Raw genomic sequence first — 26,599 nt, forward strand, 5'->3', positions numbered from 1 at the left:
CTGCAGAAAGGTGCACATACCAACCACCCCTCTTCACATCACTAAAATTGAAAAAAAAAAAAAAAAGCCGGTAGTGCTGGAGGCCCTTTAACCCCAACTGTGGAGAGGCAGAGACGGGGTAACTCTGAGTTCATGGCCAGCCTGGTCTAAAAGCAAGTTCCAGGACAACAGTTATATAGGTAAAATTCATACACATACATACACTCACACACAGAGAAACATACAGACACAATCATACACACTTATGCACACATACAATCATTTATACACATACATACATACATACATACATATACTCACAGACACATACATATACACACAGGCACACACACATAAACATACACTCATACACATATACACACTCACCCACATATATACAAATTAATACACACATACACAAACTCACATATATACATATATACACATACATACACTCACACATAGACACACATACACACATATACACACACACAGACACTCATACACACATACTCACATACATACAAACACACACACTCATACTCACACACACACAGAGACACATACAGACACACACCTACACACACTAATACACACACACTCACACGAATCTAATTGTGATGCTGAAAGGAGGAGAACAAAGGACATGCTGGGGAAGACTAAACCACAGAGGAGAACCACACTGCTCTGTATTCTCCAGGAATACAGAGTGGCAGGGCTGTAGAGGGAGAAGTGAGGGGGAGGCTCAGCTGCTGGCTGTTCGTTGCGTTGGAACACTCTGGCATCAGCAGTTTCACAGAACACTCCAGTAGGTGTCTGCACAGGAAGTACTTTTCATGAAGGGAGGCGATTGTCAGGATGAATGGAACCAATTCACTGAGCCGTGTACAGCTCAGTGGCAGAACCCTGGCGCATGCAACCCAGCTCCACAACGCAACAAAACCAGCAGACAGACCAACCGACCGACGGACAGACCGGTGGACCGACCAACCAACCAAAACAGCAACTAACTGAAAAAGCAAATGACTGTTTTCCTGGCAAAGCATTTATTGAAAGTAACACTTCAGGGTACACCATCTTCCGGAAGGCACACAGCTATGCTGGCCCGTGAAGAGAGCCACAATTTATAAGATTCCATTATAATAACAATTGCCAAGGCACCTGCATTACTACCTCTTAAATATTTTAAAAAGTTAAAATGACGTATCAGCTGATATTTTAAATGTCAAATCCTCCTGACAGCATTTGGAACAGCTAAGAGCTTAACAGAATGACTCCTGCCTCAATGATCTGTTGACACCGCAGTCTTCAAAAATAGAATTAAGATTGCGAACAACATGACTCAGCCTAGGTCCAGGGGCACAGTAGGAGTCAAAACACCCTTTCTATAGTAAAGGGCACATTTCAAGATGGCAACTGCTGTGTCATTGTTTATTTTGATTTATGGACTGTATCAAAAATCCTTGAGACAAACTACCCTAAATGCACGCTTATTTCTCAACTGCAGTTTTTTCCTGTCCCAGTAGATGGCAGTAGAACACCATCTTTCATTGCATAGGTTCCATGAAACCTGGAAGCTAAATTACAGGGAAGGCTCATACAGGTCAAGTTTCTTCAAGGCCAAGTTAGTGGGATGTAGGTGGCAACGAGAAGACAAAAGATCGATCCCAAGGGAGTTTAAGGTTAAATGGGTGCTAGCTACAGAAGACAGAAAGGCGACCAATGGCTGTGTGGTCCCAGGAAGGGAGCAATGAAATCCTAAGTATCAGAAGCATGTACAGGGGGCATGAATCTAGATGCACTGGCTTCTTGACTGAGGCAAGGAAAAATAAGTCATTAGCTTCTAATGAAAATGTTAACAGACTCATCTAGTAGGCAAAGAATGACTTACAGTTGTTCTTGAATTGAACATTAAGATCTATCCAACAGGGGCAACACTGGTAAATAATCTAAACACCAAACAAGGACTATTAAGGTAGGACCTGTGTTGAGAACAGCCAGCTTTCCCTACTGGTTCTCTGCCCAGCTCCCCTTCCTGTGGCAGAGACCAGTGGCTGAACTCCAGCACAGCAGACGCAGACTCTAAACGGCCAAGAATACTGGCTGTTCTTAAAGATGCCTATTAAAGCACTCGCAGTAACCTGAAGGGACTTGTGCCTTTACCACCACTTGCTTTTGTGCGTACTCACTAGACTTCCTCCATTGTTTCTATTCCTTCATTCAGGTTTTTAAAAAGTTTATGTGCATGAATGCTTTGCTTGTATGTGTACCATGTTCCTGCCCAGTACCCTCAGAAGCCAGAAGAGGGCGCCAGATCCCCTAGAACTGAACAGGATGTAGATACTGGAACTAACCAGGGTCTTCTACAAGTGCAGCATTTTCCACCTCTGAGCCATTTCTTTGGTCCAAGGTGTAACCCAAAAGTAACCTCAAATTCAACTCCTCCTGTTTCTGCCTCCTCAGCACATCCTACTGGCCAGCGCCCCCTCAGGCAGTGATTAGAATACATCTGAACAGAATCTGCTATGCTATTACAGGAAGTAGAAATGCCCTTTGCCTTCCTGTATTCTTTTTGGAGACACCCTTGCTCTATTGCCAAGGCTAGTTTTGGACTCTTGGACCTCCTGGACAGCTGGATGGATTAGAGATGCCTTCCATTCTCAGGGGTCCCTGTCTAAGTCGATGCTCTGGAACAAAGAAAGCAGTTTTTACAAATAAGTTTTGCTAAAGGAGAAAGAGTGGACAGCTCTCTAGATGCTATATCTAGATGCTATATCTATATGCTATAGATGTTCACAGCATCTTGAGGGGTCACCAGAAGAAATATTTTCCCCCCTGGGAGACAGAATCAGTTCAAAGGAATAAAGATAACAACAAAATACCTTTATCAGGAAGAAAAGGACAAAAAGCTCAATCTTTTGGAGCTCGGAGGACAAGCCCCAGCTGGCCCAGGCTCACTAGTGAGTGGTTAGGACACCCTGCTGGGCTTAATTGTTTTTAGCCTGGTAGGGTAGGGTACTTTATGCCACCACCCAGCTGTGAGTCCCCTGGTTCCTGTCAGCTTGTGTCACAACCTAAGAAGAAAATAGCAGCTTTAACATCTCCCTCACTGGCCTTCCACTAGTCTACAGTATTTTTGCTTTTTATAGCCCCATGCCCTACCATGAAGACTGGACTATATATAAACTCTGTCTCCTCCACTTTCAATCATGTAAAGCAAATATGGAGGGAGCACGCCCAGGTATGTGGCAGAGGCCAGGTGACACCGACTTGTCAGGCCGGTGTTCATCAGAGTCACGAGGCGTGTGCCCAAATCCTTCCCCACCCAGAAACATTTTATGATATTCTTACCATTAAAGACAACGGCTCCATTTGCTGAATAGGGAGGGCTAAGCAAAAAATAAGGCTTCATGGCTAGAATGCTGAGCTAAACTGGGTTTAACACAGTGAACAATGCACAGATACAAGGTAATACATGATGACTAACATTCGCTGGGCGGAAATGTGGCTACTGAAAACTTAAACCGAGAGCCCTGCACTACACATACGAGCCAAATATGATTGTCAGTGCTGTGAGAACAGCCTTCGTGCAGGCCTCTGTGCTCCACTGAGGAGAAGTCCCTTTCAGCCTTTTAAAACAAAATCTCGCACAACCCTTTGGCTAAGGTCCACTGACACAGGAGCAAAAGTCTTCCTACATTTCAGTCAGGATGTCTGAGTGAGAGAGCCGAGGATGGAGCCATGCTTCCCTAAGAAATCTGACCAGATTTTTTGTTGGTAGTGGTTTTTGTGTTGTTGTTTTAGATTTTCAAGACAGGGATTCTCTGTGCAGCCCTAGCTGTCCTGCAACTCTGTAGACCAGGCTGACCTCAAACCTACCTTTGCCTCCTGGGTGCTGGGATTAAAGGTGTATGCCACCACACCCAATTTATGGTTAGTATTTTTTGTGCATCTGAGAAGCTACAAACCTTCAGTTTCCACTGAGGGTGGAACAGTCTTGAGATCCAGTTTATAAAACTGAACACGAAATGTTCCTCTGGTTCTGGTCCAGCCCATTCCCACTAGCTCCTTCACACAGCATGCCCCTCCTGTGGAATTCCCCACAGTACACGGATCACAGATAAACATGCAATGATTTAGTGTCCTAGAGAGCAGAAGAGGCAGCCTCAGACTACAATATTGTTCAAAATGTTTCTGTAAGGCACATATTGCCTTCTTCTGTCTGTACATCAGGGCAATCTTTCCAGACCAGTGACTCAGTTCATACAATGGGATCCCAATTTTGTTGTAAAAAATTTTTGCCAAAAAATACAAAGCAAATCTAATTTCAGAAAGAAATCTTAAAGATGATTTCATGCAAAAAAAAATACACAAAGAAAAAGGCTGTCTCAAGTGCTATGTAATTATTCAATAACAAAACAGGTGTTGAGCTCTGTAGAATTTTTTTTTTAAATCAGAAATCAAATCTTTGGAGTACACTTAATAACAATCAGAATTATAGAAAGGATGCCACCTCTTGATTGCACTGGTAACACTTTCATCTGGGGGCCTCCATCCAATTTCTGCTCATAGCACTGATTTACTGCAGGATAGGAACGTCCAGGGAAATCGAGAAAGCACATACTTAGGAGAGCCAACCAAATAATACTCTTGTGAAGTCCTTAGGTTGTGAATGCTGTGTGAAGGCCACAGCTGCATCAGGACGTGGAGAAAGACAGCTTTCCTGCCCATCATTCTTATTTCCCACTGTCCATCCACTTCCTCACAAAGGGGCTCACACTGGCAGGATCTTCCAGCCTAGCAATCACTCATAAAGGCCTAGGGGTTCTCTGTTGTGCAGAGGCCAGGCACGCCAGAGAACAGCCAAGGGCTAAGCTCAGTGCTCCTGGGCTCTGGATCTAACCTTCCTAAGGGTCACACTCCAAACAGAACTCCTAGCCCAAGGGAGAAGGTGGCAGGCAAGCGATACTTTCTTGTAGTAGGGAGAGAAAGAACAGATCAGAAAACACTGTGTCCTGGATTTAAGACCACAGACCGATTGACTTCTAGGTGCCGACTCCTGGTCTGCAGCAGCAGCAGTGGGTCCTGTCCACATGATGTTGTTGGGTGCTGATGGCCTCACAGGTGCCCGGGCTCTTGCTGGCTGACCTTAGTGGAGCCTGTGCACTGGATGGAGAAGGGTCATGTGTTCTGCTCCTTTGAAAGGCAGCTTTGCATTGGAGTAATAGTGTACCACTTCAGGGATGCTGTCAAACACAGCGCTCGTCTGGTTCAGTGTGTATTTGTTGTCTTTTGTCTGAGCCACTATGATGTGGACACACCCTTGACTAGTCCTGGAGATAGAAAACAAGAAGACATGAATAAGCAGACAGTCCATCCATTCTGGTCAGATTCACAAAGTGTGGATGGTTTCCTCTTCCTGTCCTGCAATTCTTCTACAAACGCATTCAACAATCTGGTGGAGCGTTTGGAAGTGTCTGAGCCCAAGTGCATGGCACCCCAACTTGTTACACGTCAGGGGTCAGGACTGGAGGGGAAAAGCCAAATAAATGCCTTCAGCTGCCCAAACTGGAAGACCAGTCCAAGCCTGCGGCCCCTCTACAGTTCATCTACAACCCCCCTCCACTGTAAAAAGATACGTGTGGTTACACTAATAATAACAACAATAACTGTCCACTGGCCCCTGCCTTCATGAGGAAAGGCCAGTCCTGGTTGCGTATAGTGACAGCTGGCGCTGAAGGCTCAAACACTGAATCCTAAACACCGCTTTCACGAGCAGGAGCACGGTGGCTGTTCCTGGTATTGTCTCCGTGGCCCGGCCCATTTTTGGAGCCATATTACTCTTGTGCCCCTCCCCCTCCTTTCCCTTCCAGTCCGATTGTTTCAGCTGCAGGGGCTCAGCTTCCTCAGGAAGGAAGTGCTGTTAGGGCTCTTGACAATGATCCTCCAATATAGAGCCACCAAATTCATAGAGCAATGAGAATTTCCATGAGACGGATTCTGCCAAGACCAGCAGGCAAAATGAGTTCTCCTGCACAACTAGACAGAGCAGCAGGCAGCTCAGCGTTTCCTTCTCCTGCAGGAGAAACAAGTATCAAACACAGCTAGCATTTTGACAATCAAGGATCTGATAATCCCTAGGGTCCCTCATACTTACTAGGGAATAAAGAAAGATGCCTGAAGCTGTGTATGTCAGAGCATGCCTGCAATCCTCTCAGTGGGGAGGCAGAGACAGGGAGTGGAGCTCTGCATCAATCAGGGCTACACAGTGAGGCCCTGCCTCAAAAACAAAAAGCAGTCCAGAGCTTGGGGACACACGCCTTTAATCCCAGGACTCAGGAGGCAGAGGCAGGAGGATCACAGTGAGTTTGAGAACAGCCTGGTCTGCAAATTGAGTTCTAGGACAGCCAGGGCTACATAGAGAGACACTGTATGGTCCCTCTCCCCCCCTCCCTCAAAAAAAAAGAAAAGAAAAAAAATAATCGTGGGGGTGGAGACAGTGGTTAAGAACACTTACTGATCTTGCAAAAGACCTGGGTTCAGTTCCCAGCACACATACAGAGGCTCACAACTGCCTGTAACTCTAGTTCCAGGGGATCTGATGTCCTCTTCTGGCTTTGATAGGTACCAGGCATGCATGTGGTACACGTATGTACATGAAGGAAAATACTCATTGACATAAATTTTTTTAAAAATCAGAAGCGATTAAACTGCACTATCTTTTAATTTTTATTGACTTTTTTTTCCCACTGCTGGGGGATACACTTAGGGCTTGTGTGTGCTAGACAAGTACTCTACCACTGAACTATAGCCCCAACCCCAGACTTTTTTTTTTTAATAAAAAAAATTGTATTTACTTAGAAGCATTCAGAATGTCAACAAAACAGCCGCAATTTTTTTTTTTTGCAATTACAGAGTGGTATTCAGTTAACAGAACAACAATTATCTTTGTATAAGCTGCATTAGAGACAACTGAAGATGAAAAAAATAAAACCCAAAAATAAAACCAAAGGAAAAAAAAAACCAAACTACTGTCCCCATATATAACTAATTTGTGCTGTGCACCAACAAGAACCTGCTTTAAATTTCCATGCCAATTTACAACCCCCAGACTGTACCAGGCAAGGTTAGTGGCTATTGAAAATACCACCAGGACAAGGCTATCTAAAGACACATTTGGTAGTGTGTTAACTATACAAAAAAGACACTGTACAGTTTAGAAACAAATCTTACACAGCCTTACATTTCAATTTTTTTCTTTAAAAGGAGTGAGTTATGTACAGGGGGGTTAAACGCTTTATAGACAAGAAAAAAACTTCGCTAGAACCAGCTTATTCATCATCATCTTCTTCTTCTTCCTCCTCTTCCTCATCTTCATCCTCATCATCTTCCTCTTCCTTCTTTTTCTTGCTCTTTTCAGCCTTGACCACCCCCTTTTTCGCTGCATCAGGTTTTCCTTTAGCTCTGTAGGCAGCAATATCCTTCTCGTACTTCTCCTTCAGCTTGGCAGCTTTCTTCTCATAGGGCTGCTTGGCATCTGCTGCAGTGTTGTTCCACATCTCTCCTAGTTTCTTTGCAACATCACCAATGGATAAGCCAGGATGCTCGCCTTTGATTTTGGGGTGATACTCAGAACAGAACAAGAAGAAGGCCAAAGGAGGCCTCTTGGGTGCATTGGGGTCCTTGAACTTCTTTTTGGTCTCCCCTTTGGGGGGGATGTAGGTTTTCATTTCTCTTTCATAACGAGTCTTGTCAGCCTTTGCCATATCTTCAAATTTCCCCTTTTCTTTAGCAGACATGGTCTTCCACCTCTCTGAGCACTTCTTGGAGAACTCTGAGAAGTTGACAGAAGCATCCGGGTGCTTCTTCTTGTGCTCCTCCCAGCAGGTTTGCACAAAGAATGCATATGAGGACATTTTGCCTCTAGGCTTCTTAGGATCTCCTTTGCCCATGTTTAGTTGATTTTCCTCCGTGAGGCACAGAGTCGCCCAATGCCTGTCCGGCTCGCGCTTGCCCCGGCACTGTCTCTATGGAGCTCCATGTACTGCAATGGCTGTGAGAGTGGGAGCCAGAAGCAGCCTCCCCCAGACACTTTTTAAAAAATATTATTATTTATTTTATGTTATGGGTGTTTGGGCAACATATATGTCTGTGCACATGTATGTGCCTGGTACTTACAGAGGCCCGAAGAGAAACTGGAGTTACAGATGGTTGTGAGCCACCATGTGGATCCTGAGGATTGAACCAAAGTCCTCTGGAAGGGCAGCCTGTGCTCTTAACCACTGAGCCATCTCTCCAGCCCCAACACTTTTTTTTTTTTTTAATCAGGAAGTATTTCTCTTCTAAGAGGCCTTAGGTTTGGTAATGCGTACTAATGTACGATGATATGAAAACAGGACCACATCTGTGACTGACACTGGGGTCGCTTTCTAGCATCAATTCTGCATTCTGATCACAGGGTCTCACCCTCTGCTGTCCAAGTAAACTGCCTTTGGTTTTCTGTCAATCACACCCCTAAGACCAGCCTTCAAATTTTACTTGTTTCCACTACCCATCTACCCCCAGGGAGGAAAGCCTCTCATGGCATGGCCTTGCCTTCAGACAGGGAATCCAGGGGAAGGAGGCACTTACTTCAGTGCAATGGAATACTTGCTGTTCCCTGACTCACTGTTCCGGACCAGGTAAGCGGCTTCTTTGCAGGGCTGTAGTCGGTTCTCGGCCTCAGCTCGGCTAATGGAGCCATGATACCAACTGCAGAGGGGGAGAGAAAAACAAGGCCATGGGTGTCACAGGGCAAATGCAGATGGAGCATCACCCCACTAAAGCGGGGTTTGAAGGGAGTTTCTGGGAGGTGCTCAATAGCCTGAGTGGATCCTGAATCATGTTCAGGATGGACACAACGCCCATTCTAGTGGTCCTGGCTCACCAAGCCTCTCAATCAGACACGGTCAAGTCAAGAGAGGGAGTGTGTTTGAAACGTTTCCCTCTGGGGCCTGGAGAGATGGCTCAGTGGTTAAAAGTACTTGCTGCTCTTGGAGAGGACCTGGGTCCAGTTCTAGCATTCACCTAGTGACTCATAGCCACCGGCAACCCCAGTTCCTGGGGATTCACCACCATCTTCTGGCCTCTGGTTATCACACATGTATACAGGCAGGCAAACCTCATAAAATAAAAATAAATTTTTAAAAAAGAAAGCAAGCTTCCCTTTGGTGTGGAAGGAGGCTTAAACGTGCTTCTTGAGATATAGGGCCTTCCATCATGAGCAAACCCTGCATTTAGAAGCTCCACCCAGACAAGAATGCATAAACCAAAGGGGTCATACAGAAAGGACCTGGGGACCCTACATAGGTTGTGGCAGAGTCAGTGAGGGAGACTCACGGTTGCTTTTCTAGGGCCAGGCTTGGGTCCACCTTCTCCCCATCACCATGGTCTGACAGGGTCGGCTTCAAGGTCTTCTGCCAGTGGTGCGGTCTCCCTGCATCCTCTCTGCCCAGAGGTCGATCAGATCCCTCAAACTGGACTGGAAGGAAGCCATCACTTAACACTGGAGAACACGGAAGCCAGCCATGTAGCCCTCAAAGGAAAAAGCTCGTGCCTGCCTTAGCTTAGGGAAGAACATGCCTTCCAATGAAGAGCAGTGTCCCTCAACTGCTGTACTGCTGTCATGAATGGCTGACTACATGGCTAGTGTCTTCATACGACCCCTCTCCTTGAAGTTACTCATCAGTAGAAACAGTTTGTGAACAGAAGAGGGGACTTACGTTTCAGCATGGACTTTACTCTAAGAACATGCAGAATGCGTTGTTTTTTAAAGACTAAACATACATTCAGAGTGACTCCGGAGCTCTCAGCTGTGAAGGGGATGCCTGTATCACACCCTCTCCTCAAGGCTCAGGGATCCATGCGGAAGGGGAGGGACAGAAAGACTGCACGAACCTCCTGGAGGAGATGATTTTAGTGAAATAGTGTTGGCAGACACCGCAGGCCAGACAGATGTGAACTCACAGAGACTGTGACAGCACAAGCTTGAGACAGACAAACTCCCAGCACAGGCAGAAACAGAACAAAATATGGACTGACACATTAGCGATGCCCAGCCCAGGCCGGGCCGAGGACACAGCCCAGGGTGGCCTGGAACTCGCCCTCCTCTTCCTGCTCCTACTTAGGAAGTGCTAGGATTACAGGATTCACCACCAACCAGCACACCGATTCTACTTTTAATTGGCTTGGCTGTTAAGGGGAAAAGACACCTTGAAAATTCTAAAGCTCACAGTCCTCTATTGGATGGAACACAGGGCCCCTAAAGAAGGAGCTAGAGAAAGTAACCAAGGAGCTAAAGGGGTCTGCAACCCTATAGGAGCATCAACAATATGAACTAATCAGTACCCCACAGAACTGTGTCTCTAGCTGCATGTGTAGCAGAGGATGGCCTAGTTGGCCATCAATAGGAGGAGAGGCCCTTGGTCTTGCAAAGATCATATGCTCTGATACAGGGAAATGCCAGGGCCAGGAAGCAGGAGTGGGTGGATTGGGGAGCAGGGTGGGGGGGATATAGGGGGATTTGGGGATAACATTTGAAATGTAAATGAAGAAAATATCTAATAAAAAATGAAAAAAAATAATTACCCATATAAGGAGAAAAAAAATCTAAAGCAAAGGCAAAACCAATTCTGTGAAAGCCAAATGAAGAAAGTATGTCTTGGGAGTGGTTGTTACAGACGGTTGTGAGCCTTACACGGGTACCGGGAACTGACCCAAGTCCTCTGCAAGATCACTAAATGCCATCTCTCTGCACCCCCCCCCCCAGTTTTCTTTTCTTTTCAAAAGTCTGTTTAACAACTCTCCCTTAAATTGCTTAAAAACCCTCACATGAGCAGGGTTTGTGCTGCTTGTGAGACTGAACTCAGGAGTTTGGAGCTAGCCTGAGCTAGCCCCTCAACAAAAGGTCCACATTTGAAGAAGTGACTCTACCTTCAATTTAGGTTTTACTTTCTAAAGGAATCGATTTGTAGCTGGGAATTGTAACATAAGCGTCTAACACCCTAAGAAAACCGAAGCAAAAAATTGCAAGGTTGAGGCTAGCCTCGGCTACATAGTGAGATCCTGTCTCAATGACAAGACTGATCTAGCCTCATTCTCACTCGCAGCCACAGTGGTCCGTCAATCTACCTAGCCCAGGCCTGCTGTTTCACAGTGAGCCTCTCACAGGCTTGAAGAGCAAGTACGTCCCGGAAAGAGTGAGGAAGGTGGTTTCCAAATGTAAAGCAATCAAGGAGGCTGTTCCAACAGCCCTAAAGCATCCCCAGTGGCTACACAGTGGACAGAGCCGGGAAACAAGGCCACAGTTTCAGGCGTCCTGAAAGTCACACTGTGGCAGGGAGCCCGGAGCACTGCTGTGTTTGGTGAGGCAGGCGCTGCACCCTCACCTGACAGGGCTCTCGCGATCTGCTCCTTCTTCCACTCCCAGGGCTGTTCGTACTCAGCAGCGGGCCGATCGTCCTCCTCCGGTAGCCTGCTGTCTGCTGGCCGCGCCTTCACCTCTGCTACACGTTGGCCACCCTCCGAAGGCTCGTACGGGGTGTCATAGAGTTGTGGCGGCTTCCCCAGCAGGTCCTTGGAGCTCCGTCTCTTGACTGTGGCCTCCACCTTCACAGTCTCCCCTGGCTCACTCGGGCCATCAAGCAACTGGAGGGCCTTCACCAGGGGATCTTTGGAGCCACGGCGTCTGATTTCTGAAAATCAGGTATACAGGTCACATGGAAAACCTCAAATGGTCATGGACAGATGTCGTAAGGCCCACGGGTAACCCATGGATTAACCCAGTTACCCTTGGCTGAGGCAGCAGAATGCTCTAAGACTGTTGTGTTCTGGGTTGGGCAGACTACTCTTCGGCCATGCTACAGAAGCAAAAGGGCGGGGGTGGGGTGGGGTGTGTGTTCCAGAATGTTCCTGGCTACAGCACAACATGCACACAAACTGAAATATCACAGTCCCCAGATGGTCTGTACAGTTGCTGAGTGTCAACTCTAAAACAACACGTTTAAGAAGAAAACACCTGGGGCCAGGTGGTGGTGGTGGCGGCGGCGCATGCCTTTAATCCCAGCACTTGGGAGGCAGAGGCAGGCGGATTTCTGAGTTCGAGGCCAGCTTGGTCTACAAAGTGAGTTCCAGGACAGCCAGGACTAAACAGAGAAACCCTGTCTTGAAAAACCAAAAACCAAAACCAAAACCAAAACCAAAAACCTGGGCTGGCGAGATGGCTCAGCAGGTATGAGCACTGACTGCTCTTCCTAAGGTCCTGAGTTCAAATCCCACCAACCACATGGTGGCTCACAACCACCCATAATGAGATCTGATGCCCTCTTCTGGTGCGTCTGAAGTCAGCTATAGTGTACTTATATATAATAATAAATACATTTTTGGGCCTGAGCAAGCAGGGACTGAGCATGTGTGGTTGACTGGAGTGAGCAGAGGTCCAAAAAATTCAATTCCCAACAACCACATGAAGGCTTACAACCATCTGTACAGCTACAGTGTACTCACATACATAAAACAAACAAACAAACAAACAAATAAATCTTAAAAAAAAAAAGAAAGAAAGAAAGAAGAAGAAAACACCTCTCAGCACGACAGATGGGCCGAGCCTAAGATGAGGGATGCCTGAAGGCAGGAGGCCTCCAGGGTCCTTTTGAGGGTAATAGAGAAGTGGCCTCTGGGTGGCAGAGTGTCTAGTGTCTACCCTGAGTATAGCTTACTTTTAGTTCTACTAATACTTCTTAATAGGAGGCCCGGATTACCGCACTGTAGGGGAAATCAGCCATGTATGGTATTGAAGGCATTGTTCACAATACACCAGGAAAGCATCAGTCAGGCTTGTGTTTGTTTTGAGATAAGGTCTCACTATGTAGCCCCCAGCTAGCCTGGAATTCACCATGTAGACCAGGCTGGCCTTTCAACTCACAGATCCACTCGCCTCTGCCTCCTGAGTTCAGGGATGAAAGGTGTGAGCCACCGCCAGGGTTCTTAAGAGTCAGCCATTTTTAGAGCAGTGGGAGCCAGACACAGTCAGAGAGTCTATAACCGAAGGAGAAACTCAAATAAAAGTGCTAAGGTAGAGAATAAGATCCTTCTATGACATTTCCCCTGGAGGCTAGCGCTGTTCTCCGTGCTGTAATGCTCAAAGCCATTCTGTGGGATAAATACTCCTGTGTGTCCTCCTCCCCCCCCACCCCCACCATGTTAAAGAGAACTGAAGCACATGGGGCTTAAGGAAGTGACCCAGACCAGTGTGCGGCAGGGCCTGGAGTGACAGCAGGAAGCTAGGCGCTGGAAGCCTTACACTTTGACACCACGCTTGGATGGGCTCCAAGTGGAAGAAAAATGGAAGATGAGCTGACTCTGGTGGACAAGGTCACTTCCAGTGGGGAGAGCTGCTTGAGTGAAGATAGGAAAGCAGGGGACATATGGGGCGCATCGCCATCCAGGGCCAGAGAGGAACGTTTCAGAGGCAGAAGTCAGAGACGAGGAAGGCACTGGGAGAAGACCTTAGCTGGAGAAGGGAAAAGCCCAGAGGCAGGCAGCACTGGAGTTTTTGTCTCTGTCTCTCTCTCAAAAGATTTATGTATTTATGTATACAAGTGATTTGTCTGCCTGTCTGCCTGCACACCAGAAGAGGGCACTGAATTGTGAGCTGCCATGTAGTTACTGGAATCTGAACTCAGGACCTCCGCTGAGCCATCTCTCTAGCCCTGTATATATATGGATTTCAGATTTATGTATTTCTAATTATGTGTGTGATTCTGCAGACACCAGAAGAGGGCACTAGATCCCCCAGAGCACCAGTTCTGAGTCAATGGACTGGGGTCCTGGGAATCACACTCTGGTCCTCTGCCAAAGCAGTACGAGTTCTTAACCGCTGAACCATCTCTCCAGCTCCAGCTTGGTTGCTTTTTAAGATGTCAGGGAATCATGTAGCCCAGAATAGCCTGCAGATTGCTATGTAGAGAAAGATGGCTTTGAGCTCTAGGACTCTCCTGCCTCAGCCTCCCAAGTGCTAGGATTACAGGTGTATGTAACTCCTCTGGAAGTGAGTTTCTTTTAAAAGCAAAAACAAAAGTTTGGATTGTGCTGTGTACAGTGCAAAACCATTTTAAATTGGTTTCTCAGCATAGCCTTGGCTATCCTGGAACTCACTTTGTAGACCAGGGTGGCTCCAAACTCACAGTGATCCACCTGACTCTGCTTCCTTAGGGCTGGGATTAAAGGTGTGTGTCACCACTTCTGACATTTAAAAAAAACAAACAAGCATAAAAATGGGGATATATCGGCGAGTGACTTGATTCTTACATCTAACATCACTGTATAGGATAGAGGAAGTGAGAAAGAGCTGGACTGATGCATAGCAATGTTCAGACGAACCTCAATATAAACCAGACAATTAACAGTTAAACAACTATAGGGCCACTATAGGACAGAGTCAGCAGTGTCTGGTGACTGGCCAGCCTGGCCTAGGGGCCTTACCAGGTTACCCTAACAAATGGAACCTCTGCAGATCCAATATATTACTCTTTAAAAAAAGAGATTTATTTATTTAATGTATGTGAGTACACACTTTAGCTGTACAGATAGTTGTGAGCCTTCATCTGGTTGTTGGGAATTGAATTTAGGACCTCTGCTCGCTCCGGCCCAAAGATCTATTTATTATTATAAATAAGTACACTGTAGCTGTCTTCAGACACCCCAGAAGAGGGCATCATATCTCATTATGGGTGGTTGTGAACCACCATGTGGTTGGTGGGATTTGAACTCAGGACCTTCAGAAGAACAGTGGGTGCTCTTACCCGCTGAGCCATCTCACCAGCCCCTGACTTTTACTCTTATGTCTATTAGCACCTGTGGAATATTTGTTCCACTGGACACCTCTTCGGGAAGCCTCTCCTTTCTCCCGGTCCTCTGATGGCCTTCAGCGCTCACTGCTACCACCCATTCTTGCCTTACACTTTCACCACTGGGGACTCAGTTTTTGACACACATTTCCAACTTGGCAGAGATGGCTGGGGCAGGGCCCACTCTGCCTTGCTTATGTTGGCAGGACACACAGGTGTGTAATGAAGGGATGGCACAGCACGATGCCCAGGCAGAGGACATGTGTGCATCATGGAGAGTCTTGCCACACATGGCTGTTAATACTGTGAGAATAAAAGCAACTTCTAGAGACGAGGGCAGCAGATTGAAAGGACAGAGAGTCCAGGGCAGGATTCTAGGAAAGGATGGGCAGCAGAAGCAAGGGAGGATGGGAAGAAATGGTGGAACAAGCAAGAAGAGGAGCAGAAGACTGCCGTGCTGTGGGAGGGCGCCAGAAAGGACAGTAAGAGTTCTATAACAGAGGAAGGACAACGGATGGAGACAGTTATTCAAAGAAAGCCACTAAATTCAAGAGGGCAAACTTTAACCAGGCATGGTGATGCATGCCTTTAGTCTAGGCACTCAGGAGACAGAGGCAAGCTGACTTCTGTGTGCCTGTGCCAGCGTGGTTGACATAGTTCTAGGCCATCGAAGGCTATATACTGAGACCTTGTCTCAAAGTGTGTGGGGGTGGGGTGGGGTGGGAGTGATCACTTATTCCTAGGTGAGGTTTGGATCTGTGGGATTCAGGACTCTGTCAGCAACTACCTCTGCCTCCAATTCCATGCAAGTCCACACTAATAGACATAAGAGTAATATATTGGATCTGCAGAGGTTCCCTTTGGTTAGAGTGACCTGGTAAGGCCCCTAGGCCAGGCTGGCCAGTCACCAGACACTGCTGACTCTGTCCTATAGTGGCCCTATAGTTGTTTAACTGTTAATTGTCTGGTTTATATTGAGGTTTATTGGTACACAGGTACACTACATTTCCTGGACACTCCTCACCTCCACAGGATCTAACTTCAGAGGTGGGATAGAGTCTGGCAGCCAGATGGGTATAAGCTACTAGGATAGTCTAAAAAGCAGCTAAAGTTGAGGCTATGTCTTACCCACTTCTGCCCAGTCTGTGGGGCTAATCTCTCCTGGCCTCATCCCTGAACCAAGGACACATCACAGCACTTGCTGTGGATGTAGCTGGCTGGACTGTCCCCTGCTCACCTGACGCCAGGTCAGGGGCCTGGGCTGTCTGAGGCCAGAGCCGTGTCTTTTGTCCTACCCTCTTGACGTTCAACCCCACGGCTTTTGCTTCATTGCCTATTCTAGACGTGGCTATGAAAAACAAGAAACAAAAACGTGCTCTGTTCTTGGTTCGGCTGCGATAAGGCTGGCATTTAAAAAAAAAAAGTAAAAGATCCTTTCTCAAGAACTAAGAAAGAGGAAACTGAGCACACAAAGGAACCCAGGGGATGGATTTAGAATTTTTAGGTTTCTAATCAGAACTTATTTATGCCCAGTTTAGAAAGTTCTCGAGATCCTGGCTTCAGTGGATACAAGCACTTGTTGCTCTTGCAGAAGGCCCAGGGTTGGTTCCCAGCTCCTATATGGAGCCTCACAGCCTCAGTACCTCCTGACACCTTCTGGGCTCCTCAGGTACACACATGGTGTGCATATACACATGCAGGCAGCACACACACACATAAAGTAAAGGTAAAGAGAAAAAAACATGGCTTCAAGTAAGCCTCCAGTGAAGTGTATGAACCAAATGAGGAAGAGTGAGTCCATCCTTAGAATACATGACCCGAGTCCATCCTTAGGGTACATGTCCTAAGTCCATCCTTAGGGTACATGCCCTGAGTCCATCCTTAGGGTACATGACCTGAGTCCATCCTGAGGGTACATGTCCTAAGTCCATCCTTAGGGTACATGTCCTGAGTCCATCCTTAGGGTACATGTCCTAAGTCCATCCTTAGGGTACATGTCCTGAGTCCATCCTCAGGGTACATGTCCTAAGTCCATCCTTAGGGTACATGTCCTGAGTCCATCCTTAGGGTACATGTCCTGAGTCCATCCTTAGGGTACATGTCCTGAGTCCATCCTCAGGATACATGTCCTAAGTCCATCCTTAGGGTACATGTCCTAAGTCCATCCTCAGGGTACATGACCTGAGTCCATCCTTAGAATACATGACCTGAGTCCATCCTTAGAATACATGACCTGAGTCCATCCTTAGGGTACATGTCCTGAGTCCATCCTTAGGGTGTATGATCTGAGTCCATCCTTAGGGTATATGACCTGAGTCCATCCTCAGGGTACATGTCCTGAGTCCATCCTCAGGGTATATGACCTGAGTCCATCCTTAGGGTACATGACCTGAGTCCATCCTTAGGGTACATGTCCTGAGTCCATCCTTAGGGTACATGTCCTGAGTCCATCCTTAGGGTGTATGATCTGAGTCCATCCTTAGGGTATGCGATCTGAGTCCATCCTTAGGGTAGAGGTCTTGCTCACAAGGAAATTTCCATAGACTTGCATTCAAATGAGGCACAGTGATTGGCATTTATGTGTGTAGTATTTCTTTACAGTGGGGTCCTCCTGATCCCTCCCTTTGAAATGGACTAGGAGCCAACTGAAAAGCTCAAAGCTGAAAACACTCCTTCCTTGCCTGGCCCAGGATTGGAGCTATTGGTAAAACATCTTTTGAAACAATGTTTAATTGGGCGGAAAGGAGGTAGGCACCTCCCCCTTCCAGGGCATTAACCTTCCAGTCCATTCCAACACCTGGCTGTCCCCAACCTGAGGCGCCATAGAAACATTGAAACAATCACAGGGCTGCAAGCCGACCCTTCCTGCAGGGAGAATAGCTCCTGACGTGCAGAGCTGCCTCCAAGAGGAAATGTGCCTGAGAAGGAGGAAATGGCAAGAGGAAGCTACACCCTGGCTGCCGATAGAGGCCGTTTACTGTGGCAGACAGCAGGGTGCTGGGGTTGGGCAGAAGATAAACACTCCCGCACAGCCTCTCTGAGACAGGGCTGCCCCAAATCAGAGAAAATGGCAGCTGATTGGTTCATTGCCTAACCCGGGCTGGGAAACTTCCCTTTCCAGCCCTCCGTTCTCATCACACACAACTAAGGCATTTACATGGCAGGAGGCCAACGTTTCTTAAGTAGCAAATTTGTTTTTGCAGGGTCTCATTCTGTGGTCCAGGTTGACTTCTAAGTTGCAGTGATCCTCCTGCCTCAGCTTCCCAGAGACTGGGACTACAGGAGTGAATAACCACACCCGACAACACATTCAACTGTTATCACCCTGTATTATCCAGAATTCTCTTTTTTTAAAAAATTGCATTCTCTCTCAACAGTCAAAGTGACTATGTTTTTTTGGGTACACATATCACAAATGTGTCATGCCCAGAGCCTCACAGAAGCCCTGGTGTCCACTGATTCTGGTTGTGAGGCCTCTGCCCTGTGAGGTGCTGAGTGGGGAGCCAAGCTCATTTACTGTACCTTACTTTATATGTATCTTTATGAAAAAGATTTCCTGCAATTTTTTTAAATTAAAAAGATAGGTTTATTTTTATTTTATGTGTATGAATTTTTTAAAAGATTTATTTATTATATGTAAATACACTGTAGCTATCTTCAGACACCCCAGAAGAGGGGGTCAGATCTTACTATAGATGGTTGTGAGCTACCATGTGGTTGCTGGGAATTGAACTCAGGACCTCTGGAAGAGCACTTAGTGCTCTTAACCACTGAGCCATCTCTCCAACCCCACACAGGCATGTTTTGCCTGCACATGTCTGTGCACCATGAGTATGCAGTGCCTGTGGAGGCCAGAAGAGGGCGACAGATGCATTGGATGAATAGGTTAACAGACAGTGAGTGCTCTAAATCACTGAACCATCTTCCTAGCCACACAAGTAGTATTTTAATTACGATTCTAAATAACATATCTTTCCCACAGTTCCTTTCATGTTTCTAAATCACTAAACACGCAGCCTCACAGAGCTGTATTTTCCCCTTGGAGTTAGATATGGGGCTGCTTCACACCTTGTCTTACTTGGGTTTTCTACCAGCAAGCTCCTTGTCTGGTCTGCGTTCTCCTATCAGCTAACTCAAGATATTCAACAAAGGTAGAGGCAATTCAGACACCCTGAAATTTACTGAGGAGAGACAGATTAGAGACTGGGCTGAGGTAAGGGTCAATGGCAGAGTGCTTCCAGGCAGGCGTGAGGCGCTGGCTTCAATCTCCAACACCAAGAAACATCCGAGAATTCATGTGGATTTCTTTCTACAATATGCAGACCCACACATTGAGGTTGTCCCCGAGACCTGACTATTTAAACAAATCAATAACATCACTTGGAGGGAAAACAAAAAGTTTAATTTAAAAACAATTTTTGTCAGGAGTTGAATAGTCAAAGCCACAGGGTGCCGTATGCCCCGGGACCTCTGCTTTCCACCCAGTGATTCGGACAACTCATTTCATTTTTCTGGACTTAGATTTCCTTGACTGCTTAGCAGGACCTGCCTTTACACCATTGCTGGAGTATTCGGTAAGGTTAATCGGCAAGTTTGGTAGCTCAGAGCCCTTGAAGAGCAGAACTGTAATGTCTCCTGTGGGGGGAATCCTTACATTAATTGATGGCTGTCTGAGAGACTCCTGGCCTGGAAGTTTCAATGATGTGGCTAAAGGCCACACTGCTAAATTACACAGAATAAATGTAGCAGTTGCTCAGGGAAAATACTGTGGTTTAGCAGGAAAACGGTGTTTTAGGCTAATTATACTTCCTCTGCCCTGCCGTGGGCTCCTATTAACAACCCTTTAGACAAATCCCAAGAAGAATTTACTTGTAAATTCTTAAGTTCTACAAGTTAAAAGTTTTCAGAGGAACTTACCACATATCTCTCTCCCCGTTTTTCTATCTTCTTAAGAGAAATATTTATTTTTATTAATGTGTATATGTCCGTGTGCCAGCAGAGGTCAGAAGGTGCTGGATTCCCTGAGGCTGGACTTACAGGTGTGCGCTTCCTGACGTGGGTATGAGGATCAAAGGCAGTGAATACCCTTAACCACTGAGCTACCTCTCCACATACACTCTTCCTAGGCCTCCCACCCCACCCCAGTTTTGACAGGGCCTTGCTATCTATGTATTTAGGCCAGGCTGACATGGAACTTATGTATCCCAGTGATTCCCCTGCCTCAGCCTCCCAAGTACTGAGATTATAAATGCAAGCTATAACACCTAGTTAGTTATTACAGTTTTCATCAATGTAGGTTCTTCTCTACTGGCGTTAAGTATGTTTTCTCATGTTCTGATGGGGCAGGGAACACGGGGATCCTGTTTCCTATACCTGCAGAGTCGGCACTGAGCCTAGTTCACAGTAAATAAGAGCTAAGAACTCTTTGTGGGATATTATAGAGCAATCACATGGACAACATGCTTTATGCCCCGAGATACTGATTTCTTTTCTCAGTGTTGGGAATTGAACCCATGACCTTAGACATGCTAGGCAAGTGTGCTACCACTGAGCTAAATATGAAGGAAGCTACAAGATGCTGTTAAAGCCTCATGATATTTCCACTTCACAGGTTGGAAATGAAGCACAGAGGCCGGCGTACAGGCTACAACACTCCACAATTAAGTCACCTCAGCACAATTTTCACATCATTCCAAAAACCCAAGTCAGTGAAAGTACCCAACCCTCCGTGGGCTACACGACACAGGCTACACGGCACATCTCTGGGTTTAGGGACACGGCCCAGGGGCACAGCGTGTATCCGGGGTGCTCTGAAGCACTGGCTAGATTCTCATCACTGCATAACTACACAAACCCTACAAAACAGAAAGACAGGAAACTTCTGACCTCGGACTTGTCAAGCTAGCACGCAAAGAACAAACCTTAAAAAGTGAAAAGTTAAACTGGGCCTTTTAATCCCAGCACCCAGGAGGCAGAGACAGAAGATTTCTGTGAGATGGAGGGCCAGACTGGTCTACATAATGAGTTCCAAGGCTAGCCCAAGTTACAAGGTGAGACCCTGTCTTTGTGATGCATGTATATACATATATGCATATAGTATATGTGCTATGCATTTTTAAAGAAGAAACGTGTGGGATGTGATGGCACAAGCCTTTCATCCCAGCACTTAGGAGGCAGGTGACTCTCTGTGAGTCTGCGGTCTACAAAGCAAGTTTAGGACAGCTAGGGGCTACACAGAGAAACTCTGTCTCAAAAAAAAACCCCAAACCAAAACAGTAGAGAAAGGAGGAAAATGAGGAGGAGGAGGGAGAGAAGGAGGAGAAGGAAGAGGAGGAAGAGGGAGAGGAGGAGGAGGAAGAGGAGGAGAAAGAAGAAGAGGAGGAGGAAGAAGAAGAGGAGGAGGAAGAAGAGGAGATGTTAACCTAAAGAGAAAAGCATTGTATTATTAGACTACTACTTTTAAAAATTAGTAATTTTAAACTTTGTTTATCTTTCTTTTGAGACAGGGTCCCACTATCTGGACCAGAACTCTATAATATAGGGAGGTCGTTAACTTAGCACTCATCATCCTGCTTTGCCTTCTGAGCGCTGGAATATAGGCTTGCAGAACCACACCTTGTTGAAAGTAATTTATATTATTAATTCATTTAAACTAACTATTGAATAAGTTAATCTTATATTTTTAATTTGAGTTATCCATACTGTTGAAAAACAAAGCAAAGAATTTAATAAACACTCAAATATTAAACACTAATTTTTTTCTTTTGAAACAGGCTTTCTCTGTATAGACCTGGCTGTCCGGGAACTTGCCCTGTAGACCAGGCTGGCCTCGAACTCACAGATCCACCTGCCTCTGTCTCCCAGGTGCTGGTGGTAGTGACACATGTCATGAGCCACCATGTCTAGCTTACTAAATATTCTTATAGGTTTTTTTTTTTTTTTTTTTGAGATAGGGTCTCATTATGTGGCCCTGGCTGGCCTAGAACTTGATTTGTAGACCAGGTTGTCCTTGAACTCACAGAGATCAGCTAGGCTTTGTCTCTAAAGTACTGGGATTAAAGATGTGTGCCACCATGTGCAGCTTATATATTTATCTCGTATTGGGTTTATATATTTATTTATGTTTTTCAAGACAGGGTTTCTCTGTGTATCCCTGGCTGTCCTGGAACTCACTCTGTAGACCAGGATGGCCTCAAACTCAGAGATCCGCCTGCCTCTGCCTCCTAAGTACTAGGGTTAAAGGTGTGTGCCACCACCACCCCCCCCCCCAGGCCCATATTGGGCATTTTCAAGTTTGGTAGGTGAGTGGGGGAAAAGAACTCAATGTGTAGCCAAGGCTGGCCCTGAGTTCAATATCCTCCTGTCTCATACTCTCAAGTCTTGGGGTTAAAGGTACATGCTACTACCCCAGGTTCAAATTTTGAGAGAGTAGGCCTGGCTTTGGGCCAAGTTTGCAATGCCTTTGCAGGGATTATTTTAAGTAAGTCTTTCAGAGCCCTGTGGCAATGGGGACAGAGCACTCAATTTGGAGTGGCAGGTTTCAACTCAAATTCTTCATCTGTGTCTGAAAAAAATCTCGTGAAGTCAAGTGAGAGATTGCAATCCCACATACCTGTAATCTTAGCACTTGAGAGTCTAAAGAAGAGAGACAGCAGTGAGTTCAAGGACAGCATCGATATGTAGTGAGACTCTCTCAAAACAACCAAAGCCAACCAAACCACAACCGTAATAGCAGGCTTAGAGGCCCATGTTGGTAACTCGAGGGCTCAGGAGGCTGATGAACAAGAACTGCTTTAATTCAAGACCAGTCTGAGTTACATGGTGAGCAGATTTTGCTAGGCGTGGTGGCGCACGCCTTTAATCCCAGCACTCAGGAGGAAGAGGCAGGTGCATCTTTGCGTTTGAAGCCAACTTTGTCTACAGGGTGTTCCAGGTGGATTCCAGGACAGCCAAGGCTACACAGAGAAACCCCGGCTTGAAAAACAAACAAAAAGCATGTTTAAAAATCACAGTGAGCAGATCTTGTCTCTTTAGGGAAAAAAAAAAGTGTGTGTGTGGTGGGGAGAAGATGGCTTGGCAGGTAAAAAGGCATGCTTCTAATTGACCCAGGTTCAATTCCTGGAAGTCACATGGTAGAAGGAGAGAACAAACTCCCACAGGTTTCCCTTTGATTTCCACACATGAACTGTGGCAGGCACCTGACCCATCTATGAAATAATAGTCTTGCAAGAGGGACAAGCCTGAAATCCTCTGAGCTTGTCTTCCACCTAGTAACAACAGGGACATGGTTACAGTTCCTTTAGAGAAGTTTTGTTGTTGTTGTTTTGTTTTGTTTTGGTTTTGTTTTTTCGAGACAGGGTTTTTCTGTGTAGCCCTGGCTATCCTGGAACTCACTCTGTAGACCAGGCTGGCCTCCAAATCAGAAATCTGCCTGCCTCTGCCTCCCAAGTGCTGGATTAAAGAGCTTTTATGGTTAATAAATAAAGAAAGTGGAACTGGGGCTGCTGTTCAGCTGTAAAACACTGGCTTACAGTGCTCAAAGTCGTGGGTTCAACCCCAAGCCCAGGGGGACGGGGTAGCATTAGAGAGGCAGGTGCACTTCTGGGAACTTCTCACGCCTTCAAAGAAGCCATTTCTTCTCTCTCTCTCTCTCTCTCTCTCTCTCTCTCTCTCTCTCTCTCTCTCTCTCTCTTCCTTTTTTTGGGGGGGGGTTGGGGGTGCTAGGTTTCTAGGCAGGGTTTCTCTGTGTAGCCCTGGCTGTCCTACTGTCCTAGAATAACTCTGTACACCGGCTGTTCTCAAACTCAAAGATCTGCCTGCCTCTGCCTCCCCAGTGCTGGGATTAAACGCATGCACCACCACTGCCCCATAGAGATACTTTTTGTGTTGGACGGAGGTTATTACACACCTGGTTCAAACAGAGAACAAATGTCTGTGAGTTGCTGACACCCCAAAGGGGCATCCCTAACACAACTGTTGACCAAAGGTTCAAGGAACAAAGGGGGGAAGGAGAGGAAAGCCCTTAGGAGGCTGGGGCTAGGAGGACTGTTGTGAGAGACTGGAGGGCTGCTGTGAGAGGCTGGAGGACTGCTGTGAGAGACTGGAGGACTGCTGTGAGAGGCTGGAGGACTGCTGTGAGAGACTGGAGGACTGCTGTGAGAGGCTGGAGGACTGCTGTGAGAGACTGGAGGACTATTTGAGACTGGAGGACTGCTGTGGGAGATTGGAGGACTGCTGTGAGAGACTGGAGGACCGCTGTGAGACTGGAGGACTGCTGTGAGACTGGAGGACTGCTGAGAGACTGGAGGACTGCTGAGAGACTGGAGGACTGCTGTGAGAGACTGGAGAACTGCTGTGAGAGTCTGGAGGACTGCTGAGAGACTGGAGGACTGCTATGAAAGATTGGAGGACTGAGAGACTGGAGGACTGCTGTGAGAGACTGGAGGACTGCTGTGGGAGATTGGAGGACTGCTGTGAGAGACTGGAGGACTGCTGAGAGACTGGAGGACTGACGAGAGCCTGGAGGACTGCTGTGAGAGACTGGAGGACTGCTGTGAGAGACTGGAGGACCGCTGTGAGACTGGAGGACTGCTGTGAGACTGGAGGACTGCTGAGAGACTGGAGGACTGCTGAGAGACTGGAGGACTGCTGTGAGAGACTGGAGAACTGCTGTGAGAGTCTGGAGGACTGCTGAGAGACTGGAGGACTGCTATGAGAGATTGGAGGACTGAGAGACTGGAGGACTGCTGTGAGAGACTGGAGGACTGCTGTGGGAGATTGGAGAACTGCTGTGAGAGACTGGAGGACTGCTGAGAGACTGGAGGACTGACGAGAGCCTGGAGGACTGCTGTGAGAGACTGGAGGACTGCTGTGAGAGACTGGAGGACTGCTGTGGGAGATTGGAGAACTTCTGTGAGAGACTGGAGGACTGCTGTGAGAGACTGGAGGATTGTGGTGAGACTGGAGGACTGCTGTGGGAGACTGGAGAACTGCTGTGAGAGTCTGGAGGACTGCTGAGAGACTGGAGGACTGCTATGAGAGATTGGAGGACTGAGAGACTGGAGGACTGCTGTGAGAGACTGGAGGACTGCTGTGGGAGATTGGAGGACTGCTGTGAGAGACTGGAGGACTGCTGAGAGACTGGAGGACTGACGAGAGCCTGGAGGACTGCTGTGAGAGACTGGAGGACTGCTGTGAGAGACTGGAGGACCGCTGTGAGACTGGAGGACTGCTGTGAGACTGGAGGACTGCTGAGAGACTGGAGGACTGCTGAGAGACTGGAGGACTGTTGTGAGAGACTGGAGAACTGCTGTGAGAGTCTGGAGGACTGCTGAGAGACTGGAGGACTGCTATGAGAGATTGGAGGACTGAGAGACTGGAGGACTGCTGTGGGAGATTGGAGGACTGCTATGAGAGATTGGAGGACTGAGAGACTGGAGGACTGCTGTGAGAGACTGGAGGACTGCTGTGGGAGATTGGAGGACTGCTGTGAGAGACTGGAGGACTGCTGAGAGACTGGAGGACTGCTGAGAGACTGGAGGACTGACGAGAGCCTGGAGGACTGCTGTGAGAGACTGGAGGACTGCTGTGAGAGACTGGAGGACTGCTGTGGGAGATTGGAGAACTGCTGTGAGAGACTGGAGGACTGCTGAGAGACTGGAGGACTGACGAGAGCCTGGAGGACTGCTGTGAGAGACTGGAGGACTGCTGTGAGAGACTGGAGGACTGCTGTGGGAGATTGGAGAACTTCTGTGAGAGACTGGAGGACTGCTGTGAGAGACTGGAGGATTGTGGTGAGACTGGAGGACTGCTGTGGGAGACTGGAGAACTGCTGTGAGAGTCTGGAGGACTGCTGAGAGACTGGAGGACTGCTATGAGAGATTGGAGGACTGAGAGACTGGAGGACTGCTGTGAGAGACTGGAGGACTGCTGTGGGAGATTGGAGGACTGCTGTGAGAGACTGGAGGACTGCTGAGAGACTGGAGGACTGACGAGAGCCTGGAGGACTGCTGTGAGAGACTGGAGGACTGCTGTGAGAGACTGGAGGACCGCTGTGAGACTGGAGGACTGCTGTGAGACTGGAGGACTGCTGAGAGACTGGAGGACTGCTGAGAGACTGGAGGACTGTTGTGAGAGACTGGAGAACTGCTGTGAGAGTCTGGAGGACTGCTGAGAGACTGGAGGACTGCTATGAGAGATTGGAGGACTGAGAGACTGGAGGACTGCTGTGGGAGATTGGAGGACTGCTATGAGAGATTGGAGGACTGAGAGACTGGAGGACTGCTGTGAGAGACTGGAGGACTGCTGTGGGAGATTGGAGGACTGCTGTGAGAGACTGGAGGACTGCTGAGAGACTGGAGGACTGCTGAGAGACTGGAGGACTGACGAGAGCCTGGAGGACTGCTGTGAGAGACTGGAGGACTGCTGTGAGAGACTGGAGGACTGCTGTGGGAGATTGGAGAACTTCTGTGAGAGACTGGAGGACTGCTGTGAGAGACTGGAGGACTGTGGTGAGACTGGAGGACTGCTGTGGGAGATTGGAGGACTGCTGTGAGACTGGAGGACTGCTGTGAGAGACTGGAGGACTGCCTAGAGGCTGGATCTGGCAGGGATGCTGAACTCCTGATCTCTCAGCAGCTGTGGCTACCTGCTCAACACCACACCAGGAAACACATAAGCGAGGTGGGGGAAGGGCTTACAGGTTATCCCCAGCCCTACCTGTTGAGAAGCTACAG

General features: G+C 47.4%; 1 protein-coding gene and 1 pseudogene across 2 annotated transcripts in view; both read right to left on the reverse strand.

The window, feature by feature from the left end:
- Positions 1–1,005: 1,005 nt before the first annotated feature.
- She (Src homology 2 domain containing E) overlaps positions 1,006–26,599 on the reverse strand; it is a 30,488-nt gene continuing 4,894 nt past the window's right edge. The window contains exons 3-6 of one of the 2 annotated variants that reach the window (XM_021158971.3): positions 11,406–11,711; positions 9,358–9,499; positions 8,611–8,730; positions 1,006–5,312 (exon numbers count right to left, since the gene is read on the reverse strand). In XM_021158971.3, the coding sequence (XP_021014630.1) occupies positions 5,129–5,312; positions 8,611–8,730; positions 9,358–9,499; positions 11,406–11,711 (752 nt within the window). In that variant the 3' untranslated portion in view covers positions 1,006–5,128. The remainder of the gene's footprint in view (positions 5,313–8,610; positions 8,731–9,357; positions 9,500–11,405; positions 11,712–26,599) is intronic. The other variant, XM_085835724.1, reaches the window with a different exon arrangement.
- Positions 6,979–7,946, reverse strand: LOC147005597 (high mobility group protein B1 pseudogene; annotated as a pseudogene).

Source organism: Mus caroli, unplaced genomic scaffold (genome assembly GCF_978045245.1).
Source record: "Mus caroli unplaced genomic scaffold, Mus_caroli_1 scaffold_3, whole genome shotgun sequence".
Lineage (NCBI taxonomy): Eukaryota > Metazoa > Chordata > Mammalia > Rodentia > Muridae > Mus > Mus caroli.